Source organism: Myotis brandtii, unplaced genomic scaffold, assembly GCF_000412655.1.
Source record: "Myotis brandtii unplaced genomic scaffold, ASM41265v1 scaffold534, whole genome shotgun sequence".
NCBI classification, from domain to species: Eukaryota; Metazoa; Chordata; class Mammalia; order Chiroptera; family Vespertilionidae; genus Myotis; species Myotis brandtii.
The window spans coordinates 93525-104450 of record NW_005369961.1 but is presented as its reverse complement, the minus strand read 5'-3'; the positions used below and the strand labels follow the sequence as shown (position 1 = coordinate 104450).

The following is a 10926-nucleotide window of genomic DNA, read 5'->3' as shown; positions in this document are numbered from 1 at the left end:
CCCCATGTGGGAGTCTGTACTTGTTCTTCAATAAATCTCCACCTTTGCTATACCACTTTCTGTCCATGGATTCATTCTTTGATTCCGGCAGACAAAGAATCCGGGTTCCAGTCCAGAAATTCCATTTCATAACTAATTTATTAGAGTGTAATTACACACAACAAACTGCACATATTTTAAATGTACAATTTGCTGAATTAAAGAAGCCATGCAGAAATTAAGAGTACATGGTTGGTGGGTCTATTTATATATAACTTGAGGTGATGCGCAATAAGTTTTTTGTTAAACTAAATCTTTATTGTTGAAAGTACATTTGTCCCCTTTATTCCCCCATTTAATCTTTCTAGCCCACACCCTTCAACTGCCCCAGGCCTTCAGCATCGTATTGTCTGTGCTTATGGGTTATGCATATGTGCATACAAGTTCTTTGGTTGATCTTTTCCCCCCCACCAACCCACCTCTTCCATGTTTCTATGCCTCTGGATATATTTTGTTTATCAGTTTATTTTGTTCTTTAGATTCCACATATGAATGAGATCATATGATACTTGTCTTTCTCTGACTGGCTTATTTTGCTTGGCATAATACTCTCTAGATCCCTCCATGGTTTCTCAAAGGCTAAGAGGTTCTTCTTTTTTACTGCTACATAGTATTCCATGTTGTATATGACCACATGTTTTTTTATCCACTCATCTACTGATGGGCACTTGGGCTGTTTCCAGATCTTAGCTATTGTAAATTGCACTGCTATGAACATAGGGGTGCATGCATTCTTTCTGATTGGTGTTTTGGATTTCTTAGGATAAGTTCCTAGAAGTGGGAACACTGGATCTGTACAATAAGTTTTAACTGCATTATGTTATTATTAAAAATGTAATCAAACAGGCTTCAGTTCTCTTGTTTCTGAAGATAATGTGGAATAATAAACCTTACTTCAACTGAACGTTGTAAGGGACAAGTAAAATGTTAAATATACTTTGTTGAGTCCAAAGAAAATGTTCAAGAGTGAGGAGGAGGAGTCCAAAGAAAATGTTCAAGGTGTAGGCAACCTGGATACAGGATAAATATGTGAGTCATCTCTCATGTGTGATTTCTCATAGGCCCAGGTTGGTTCTTCTCCAATGTCTCCTCTTCGAGTTGTACCTGATTTTATTGCCAGTTTTCATCCGAATCCATTGGGGAATGGGCCGATTCTGTTTTTGTTTCTTGGCCAGGAACGTCTTGATCCTGAAAGTCTTGTGGGAAGACATGGTGAAGGAGAAGGGAACACACACACCTCAATGGCAGAGAAAGAGCTCTTTTAGACTTTTTTTTTCAAATACAGTTTACTTCACTATTATTTTGTATTGGTTTCAGGTGAACAATATAATGGTTAGGCAATCATATACTTTACATAGTGTTCACCCCTGATACCCAATAGAGTTATTACAATATCATTGTAATATTGTTATTACAATATTATTGACTATACTAGTGGCCCAGTGCATGAATTGGTGCACATTGAAAGGAAATTAATTAGAAGAAATATTTTAATATTGCTATTTGCCCTTTCTCTATAATAGAAGTGTCAACCAAATTCACGATCAACAATGACTGATGGAAAAACATGCATGCAATTGGCACCAGCGAGAGCTTTATATGCATCAACAAAACAACAAGAAAGCCCACTACATGGGAGAACATATTTGCCAACATTATATCTGATAAGGGCCTAATCTCCAACATTTATAGGGAACTCATACAACTTAACAAAAGGAAGATAAACAATCCAATCAAAAAATGGGCAAAGGACCTAAATAGACACCTTTTAAAAGAGGACATTCAGAAAGCCAAGAGACATATGAAAACATGCTCAAAGTCACTAATCATCCGAGAGATGCAAATCAAAACAACAATGAGGTACCATCTCACACCTGTCAGACTGGCTATCATCAACAAATCAACAAATGACAAGTGCTGGAGAGGATGTGGAGAAAAAGGAACACTTGTGCACTGCTGGTGGGAATGCAGACTGGTGCAGCCACTATGGAAGACAGTATGGAGTTTCCTCAAAAAGCTGGAAATGGAACTCCCATTTGACCCTGTGATCCCACTTCTAGGAATATATCCCAAGAAACCAGAAACACCAATCAGAAAGGATATATGCACCCATATGTTCATAGCAGCACAATTCACCATAGCTAAGATCTGGAAACAGCCTAAGTGCCCATCAGTAGATGAATGGATTAGGAAACTGTGGTACCTTTACACGATGGAATACTATGCTGCTGTAAAAAAAGCAACCAATCGGAAGGTGGGAAGGACACTTAGCATATTAGCCTTTTATATAGATAAATTCTCTATGCTGTACTTTACATCTGTGACTATTTTGAAACTTCCAATTTATACTTCTTAATCCCTTCACTTCCTTCTTCCTGTCACCCAAGGTCCTTCTCTGGCAACCACCAGTCCTTGAGTGCATTTCAATTTGGGGGGAGGGGGGTTTGTTTACTTTGCTCTTTAGATCCATATATAAGTGAAATCCTATGGTATTAGTCTTTTCCTGACTTATTTCACTGGGTATAACACCCTCGAGGTCCATCCATTTTGAAACTTTACCTTCCAGTTGAGATAAGGTGCTGGGAGGTGTAGACGTCAAGAAGCAGGGCATTTAATGAAGGACTAATCACAACTGCACTCACCTGGCTTATTGCATAGTCTCCTGGGAACAGAGAATCATCAGGAAACGTTCCATTCTGTCCAGACCAGTGTCCCCCAGGGGCAACCATGTGCTTAGAGGTTACAGTAACAAGCAGCAAATGTGCCTAATGAGCAGACGCAGAGCATGTAAGTAGCAATTCTACTGCAGACCCTCAGCATGTGCAACCTTTGGCTGGATGTTACGTCACCTAAATCCATCTGGGAGACCAGTGCTTGACTCCTTGTTGTCTTGTCTGGGACAGAGTTCTGGTCTGCATCATCAACCATCCAGGCAAGGATTTGGACCTCCACAGGGAAACCTTCCTCTCAGAGTTCCCATGCAGGTGAGTCCGAGAACCCAATAGACATGGCAGGAGAACATCAGAGAGACTGAGAGCCAAGAACTTGTCCCTGAAGTTACCTTAGAACCATTCGAACATAGCCCAGATACCAATACATTACTAATACATTAATGTGTTATTCATGATGCTCAAAGGAAAGGGAACTTTGCACTCAGAAATGCAAGTTCCAATGTTGACAATTAAATGGCATGAATAGCAGACAAATTAAGAAAGGGCATTGGAAGTGTAAAGTCCTTTCAGTAGAAGTAGAACATAAGTTCAAGGACTTTATCTATTGACAGAAATAGACAAATAGGTAATTAACTGTGGAGGAATATACAGTGATGTGAGGGCATTTTTTTAATTTTCTGAGGGGGAATATTAGACTATCTTTCCATATGCATGAGAAAGGTCCAGACCAAGGAAGGCTACAAATACACCCTTGCAATAGCAGTGCATGAGACATACATCTCACAGTATGTTCCCTCACCTTGTCTATTCACATTTTAAAAATTTATTTGGTAGATGAAAATGAGTAAGCTAATGAGATTCACTTTGTAATTATTTCATTACCTGTGAGGCTGAATAATAAAATTTGTGAGTTTGTAAACCATTTAGAGTCTCTACTAAATTTCTCTGTGTAAGTTTTTTCCTTTACTTGTTTATTAATTTATTTATTTTAAATTAAAGTGTAGTTGGCATCCAAGGTAACTTTCACTATATTACAGACCTGAAAGTTCTTTGCTTTTGGATATTGTTATCAAAGTGTTTTTATCCCTTTTTTGTTTAAGTATAGTTTGTATATAATGTGATATTAGTTTCAGGTATACAATATATTGATTCAACATTTATATACATTACAATGTGATTGCCACACCAAGTCTAGTAATCATCTGTTACCGTGCAGACTTATCACAATATTATTGACATTATCATCTTGTTTGATTTTTTTATTGAATTCTTTCTAACAAAGAAATAGAGACTTTCACACAAAGTGACTGTTTTCCATTTAGTTCTTTAATGTATGTATAAGTGTTTTGTAGAGAATGTATAAAGTTCATAAATTTTGTGTGGTCCAATCCGTCAATCAGTCCTACTGTGTCTTCTCCATTTGTTTTAAACATTTTTAATTGAAGTATAATTGACATAAAACATTATATCAGTTTCAGGAGTACTACATAATAATTCTGTATTTGTATATATTGCAATACAACCTCCACAATAGATCTGTCACCACCATAGTTAACAGTTTTTTTCTTGTGATAAGGACTTTTAAAATCTACCCTCTAGCTACTTTCCAATACACGATACAGTATTATTAACTACAGACACCTGCTGTGCTCTACATCCCATCCATTGCTTTTTATTTTTACTTTTCGTACTGAAAGAATTAAGACAAGAATTCTTCATGTGTCTTCACATGGAAAAGGAAATTCTAACTAGAAATGGCCCTAGGGATGTCCCAAAGGAGACCAAACCATAGACCAAATATGGAAATTACTTCCTTTATGCTAGGTTATTAATGCTTGCTTGTGTGAAAATTAGTAATGTCATTTTTTCTATATTATGGCAGTCACCTCCACCACATGGAACTAGGGAACCTCACAGGATTTTCAGGATTTTTTCTTCTGGGGTTATCAGAAAAACCAGCACTGCAGCCCCTTATATTTGGGCTTTTCCTCTCCATGTACCTGATCACTGTGTTGGGAAACCTGCTCATCATCCTGGCTGTCAGCTCTGACTCCCACCTCCACACGCCCATGTACTTCTTCCTCTCCAACCTGTCCTTGGTAGACATCTGTGTCGCCTCGACCACCATCCCAAAGATGCTGTGGAACATCCAGACACAGAGCAAAGTCATCACCTATGCAGGCTGCATCACACAGATGTATTTTTTCATATTCTCTGGAGGACTGGATGACTTCCTGCTAGCCGTGATGGCCTATGACAGGTATGTGGCCATCTGCCACCCCCTGCACTATATGGTCATCATGAACTCCCGGCTCTGTGGACTGCTGGTTCTGATGTCCTGGATCATGAGTGCCCTGAATTCCTTGGTACAAACCTTAATAGTGTTGCAACTGTCCTTCTGTACAGACTTTGAAATCCCCCACTTTTTCTGTGAAATCAAACAGATGGTCCAACTTGCCTGTTCCGACACCTTTCTTAATAACATGGTGATGTATTTTGTAGCTGTGCTCCTGGGTGGTGGTCCCCTTGCTGGTATCCTTTACTCTTACTCTAAGATAGTGTCCTCCATACGTGCAATCCCATCAGCTCAGGGGAAGTATAAAGCATTTTCTACGTGTGCCTCTCACCTCTCGGTTGTCTCCTTATTTTATGGTACGATCCTAGGCGTGTACCTCAGCTCTGCTGCTACTCAGAGCTCATACTCAAATGAAACAGCCTCAGTGATGTACACTGTGGTCACACCCATGCTGAACCCCTTTATCTACAGTCTCAGGAACAATGACATAAAGAGGGCTCTGAAAAGACTTGTTGGGATGGTAGCTGTAAAAGTACCAATTATTCTAGGGCTGAAGAAATGCACATGACAGCTGGACTCAAAGCCTCAGAGCCAGATGTTGTGGATGTAGAATTTACTCTCTGTTTATTCCTGGAGTTTCTGTTTCTATGATTTCTACACAATTTAATTGAATCACTTTATTAATTTCTTGACTTTGTGATACCTAACAGCTTTTCCTATGTTATTTTTCTCCTCTCCCAAATTGATTCCATCCTTGGGTGAAATATTTGGAAATTCCCATTTATCTCACGAGACTACATGGATTTCTTAAGAACAATTTTTTAAATGAAATCTATCATACTGAGTAATTTTTTCTTTTATTTTACTAAAAGAACAATCATGAGTTGTACTACTCCTATGGAAATAAACTGCACTTGGTAACCAAAGCCATCTATATCATTTCATAGGAAAGGAAAATATAAGAGCACAGTTTAACATTCTTTATAAATCATATCTTCATATATCACTACCATACCTGCTCTTTCTGAAAATGTAGACATTTAGTGTGTGTTATAGGTCATTGTGTTGTGTTCTCTCATTAGGGTCCTGTATCTTATTTAGCTTGGGGTCCACATTCTTACCATAGTCACTAGCAAACTGACAATCAAATACATGTCTCCAATTCTAGATAACATGGAAACAAAAATTTCAATAAATCGACATAATAAACCCTTAGAGTCAGAGATGACCTTGAGTATGAGGAAGAAAAATTTTAAGTCTGTACATTTATTGCTATGCAAACTATTTTATGGTGTATGTTTATTCATTGATGTATGTAAGATTGGTGTCCATGTGTAAAGGGATTTCACATTGGGGTGGAGTTTTGCTTGGCTTAATTATGTTTCCAATTAATTATCACCCTCTTCTACTTGAAAAGTTTCATTGCTGCCTACAAATATGATTCCCTCTATTGTTTTAAATGAAGCACCTCCCCCTACTCTAAATATTGTCATAACCACTAAAGGTATAGGAATGAACCATATTATCATCATCCATTATATAAACTAATATGTGATCTATAGATATGTCACATATGTACATAAGTGACCAAAGGATGACTCACTAGAGAGCTTGAATTCCTGTCCAGTTCTGTGATTCAGAGTCATATGTTTTGCACAAACATGCATATTCTTTCAACCTCTTCTGGTTAACTATAAGAGTCTAAATAGAGACACTTTTTAATGCAGTTATCTGAAATAAACTTCAATAACAGAATAATAATGAATGCTATTTTCAAATATCTGTACAAATGCCTAGAATGGGAAAGAGTATCCTATATAATAAAGAGCTAATATGCAAATGGTCGTCACGCCCTCATGCCCTCTCACGCTCATGCTGGAACTGCTCAGACACTCAACACTGGGGAGAGAGGAATGGAGACCAGCCCGGCTGCAGTTTGGGAGAGGGACAAGCCGCCCGCTCTACAGTTCCGGGCACCAGCGGCTGCGCCTGTGCCTGTGGCCCAGGAGAGGGACAAGCCACCCGCCCATGGTCCTGGGCGTCAGCGGCTGGGGCTGCGGCCCGGGGGAGGGACAAGCTGCTTGCCCCATGGTCCTGGGCACTAACAGCTGGGGCTGCGGCCCAGGAGAGGGACAAGCCGTCCACCCCATGGTCCCGGGTGCCTGCGGCTGCGGCCCAGGTGAAGCCGCCTGCCCACGGCCTCCTGCAGCTGTGGCTGGCCCGGGCAAAGCCAGCCGAGGTCCTTGGTGCTTGAGACTGGCCGGAAGAATCTGGGTCCTGGGTGTGGGGTGAGGCAGAGTTGCTTAGGGGTGATCAGGCAGGCAGGCAGAGGTGGTTAGGGGCGATCACGCAGGCAGGCAGGCGAGCAGTTAGGAGCCAGCGGTCCCAGATTGCGAGAGCCAGTCGGGCATATCCCCAGGGGTCCTGGATTGGAGAAGGTGCAGGCCAGGCTGAGGGACCCCACCCCATGCATGAATTTCATGCACTGGACCTCTAGTATTATTATAAGTAATCTCAGTTTTCTTTTCTGTTATTAGTGTAGCAGTTACCTATTTCTGCATAACAAGCCATCCTAAAAGTACTTGTTTTATTTTTTTTATTTTTTTATTTATTGATTAAGGTATTACATATGTGTCCTTATCCCCCATTGCCCCCTGACCCCCACTCATGCCCTCACCCCCCAGTGTCTGTGTTCATTGGTTAGGCTTATATGCATGCATGCAAGTCCTTTGGTTGATCTCTCCCCCTTATCTCCACCCTACCCTACCTTCCCTCTGAGGTTTGAAGGTCTGATCGATGCTTCTCTGTCTCTGGATCTGTTTTTTTTCATCAGTTTATGTTGTTCATTATATTCCACAAATGAATGAGCTCATGTGATATTTATCTTTCTCTGACTGGCTTATTTCCCTTAGCATAATGCTCTCCAGTTCCATCCATGCTGTTGCAAATGGTAAGAATTCCTTCTTTTTTACCACAGCTTTTTAATCTACTCATCTGCTGATGGGCACTTAGGCTGTTTCCAAATCTTAGCTATGGTAAATTGTGCTGCTATGAGCATAGGGGTGCATATATTCTTTGTGATTGGTGTTTCTAGATTCTTCAGCTATATTCCTAGAAGTGGGATCACTGGGTCAAATGGGAGTCCCATTTTTAATTTGTGGGGGAAAGCACTTGTTTTAATATAATGGCTTTATAATCAAAACGGATTGTATGGTGGGAAGTAGTTCTGATCTATTCTGGGCTCATCATGAGTTGCTATATTATGTTTCTAAAGTTCTTTCATGATGTTTTGTGCATCGGTATTACACTTCTTTCTTCAACCAATATGTGATGTTTAATGTGTGTGTGTGTGTGTGTGTGTGTGTGTGTGTGTGTGTGTGTGTGTTGATCTTACAGTTTATGTAAAAATGTGAATTGCCTTCATTTAATATCACAGTTCCTATATTTATATATGAGACCTTGCTTTCTTCCCAGATATAAGATATATTTCCCACCACTATCTGATGTGACTCAGCTGCCTGTGCTCTTGACCTGACATGAGTTATACATCACTAGAATTTTTAATTCTAACTAATTTATTGGAGCATAATTACATGATCTCACTCATATGAGGAACCCAATGAACAAAATAAACTGATGAACAAAATAGATCCAGAGGCATAGAAGCATGGAAAGACTGATGAATTTCAAGGGAATATGGGGGATGGAGTGCATTGGGGAGTGATTAACCCAGGAATTTATATGCATACTAGAGGCCTGGTGCACAAATTCGTGAACCAGTGGAGTCCCTCAGCCTGGCCTGCAGATTGGGCTGAAACTGGCTCTCCGACACCCCCGAGGGGTCCCAGGTTGTGAAAGGGTGCAGGTCAGGCCAAGAGACCCCACCAGTGCACAGTAGGGGCTGGGGAGGGACACAGAGGTTGGCCAACCAGGGTGGAACCTTGGGAGGGCTCCAGGGCATGTCTGGCCCATCTCATTCAGTCCTGATCTGCCGAACCCCAGCAGCAAGCTAACTTACTGGTTAAAGCGTCTGCCCCCTAGTGGTCAGTGCACATCATAGCAAATGGTTGAGTGGCCTTAGCATATCATTAGCATATTACCCTTTGATTGGTTGAACTGCTGACCAGACGACCGGACGACCGGACACTTAGCATATTAGGCTTTTATTATATAGGTTATGCAAAGCCTATGGACACAGACAATAATGTTGTGACAGTCTGGAAGGGGCAGGTGTGGGGTGGAGGAGTTCAATGGGAAAAATAACAAAGGGGACATCTATAATACGTGCAACAATTGAAATAAATTTTAAAATAATAATAATTACATACAATAAATTGCACATATTTCAAATGTACAATGTGCTGGATTAAAGAAGCCATACATAAATTAAGAGTTTAGCCCAGCCCAGCCAGTGTAGCTCAGTGGTTGAGCATCAACCTGTGAAACAGGAGATCACAGTTAAATTCCGGTCAAGGCATATGCCTGAGTTGTGGGCTCAATCCCTAGAGTGGGGCATGCAGGAGGCAGCCAATCAATGATTCTCTCTCGTCATTGATGTTTCTATCTCTCTCCCCCTCTCCCTTACTCTCTAAAATCAATAAAAATATAATTTTTAAAAGAGTTTATAGTGGGTGGGTCCATTTGGAAAATATAGAAATTTTTTTAAATGTGTGAATTAACATGAAATAGATAAAAATGTAGAAATTTTGACACAAAGATTTAAAGTAGCCCTAGCTGGTTTGGCTCAGTGGATAGAGCATCAGCGTGTGGACTAAAGGGTCCCAGGTTCAATTCCAGCCAAGGGCACATGTCCCAGTTGAGGGCTCAATCCCCCCCAGTAGGGGGCGTGCAGGAGGCAATTAATCAATGAGTCTCATCATTGATGTTTCTATCTCTCTATCGCTCTCCCTCTCTAAAATTAATAAAAAATAATATATTAAATAAATAAATAAATAAAAAGTAAAACGTGTGACCTTAATTTTAATGAATTATTTTTCTATCTTAAGTCCTCAAAGTCAGAACCATGTTTACATTTACGCGATGGGAAATTCTTTGTAACATCTATGGGACCAAATACCTCTAAATTAGCTCTAATTTTTTCTATGTAATGTGAAATTTCAACACAAAATAACTTTGCCCAAGGGAAGCTAGCTGAATGATTTGAGAGGCTTAAACTCAGTTTCTTCTAACAATATCTTACTGGATAAATGTCTGTGTCAGTTTCCCATTGCTGTTGTAGCAGATTACCACACTAGTGGCTTAAAACAAACAACTTTCTATCTTAAAGTTCTAGAGGTCAAATACCTGAAATGAGTCTTAAAAGTCTTAGATCAAGAGAGAGAGACCAAGATGGCGGCATAGGTAAACACCGGAGACTGCTGCCGCAAACAACCACTTCAAAAATACAACTAAGAGACGGAACGGACATCACCCAGAACCACAGGAAGGCTGGCTGAGGAGAGACTCTTCAACTAGAAGGAAAAACATCAGCACACCGAGGCTCAGAGGAGGCGCAGTGTGGAAAATACTCAGGTGCGGAGGTGCGCGCACAAAGCGGGCTGGTGGCTGAGGGTGCGGTTGTCGTTTTCAATTGGGAGGGAGTCTCAGACTCTGAGCTCCAGATCTGGGCGAATCTCTAGGGACTCAGACTCAAACAGGAGAAGCGGGATTGTCTGGCATCAGTTGGAAGGCAGCTTTCCCTCCGAGGTTTGCAGCGGTTCCTGGGGTTCTGAGAAGCAGAGCCTCTGGGAACGGGACTGAGGGCAGCCATAACCGCTCCCTCCGCCCGCCCGCCCTGTTGATCCCGTCCCGCCCAAGCCCCACGCAGAGCCATTTGCCGGAACGCCTCAGGCAAAGGCTAGATTAGCCCCTCCCTAGAGGACAGAAGCTTTCCCACAGCTGATTCTCACGCCAGTCGGC

The 10926-nt window shown here is 41.0% G+C and overlaps 1 protein-coding gene and 1 pseudogene across 1 annotated transcript; one reads left to right on the top strand and one right to left on the bottom strand.

The window, feature by feature from the left end:
• Window positions 1–1043: 1043 nt before the first annotated feature.
• LOC102251649 lies at window positions 1044–1268 on the bottom strand (annotated as a pseudogene).
• A 3338-nt stretch (window positions 1269–4606) lies between these two features.
• On the top strand, window positions 4607–5575 carry LOC106728089 (olfactory receptor 7A17-like). The gene has a single exon (XM_014549040.1). The coding sequence runs from the start codon at window positions 4607–4609 to the stop codon at window positions 5573–5575; it is 969 nt and encodes a 322-aa protein (XP_014404526.1).
• The last annotated feature ends 5351 nt before the right edge of the window (window positions 5576–10926 follow it).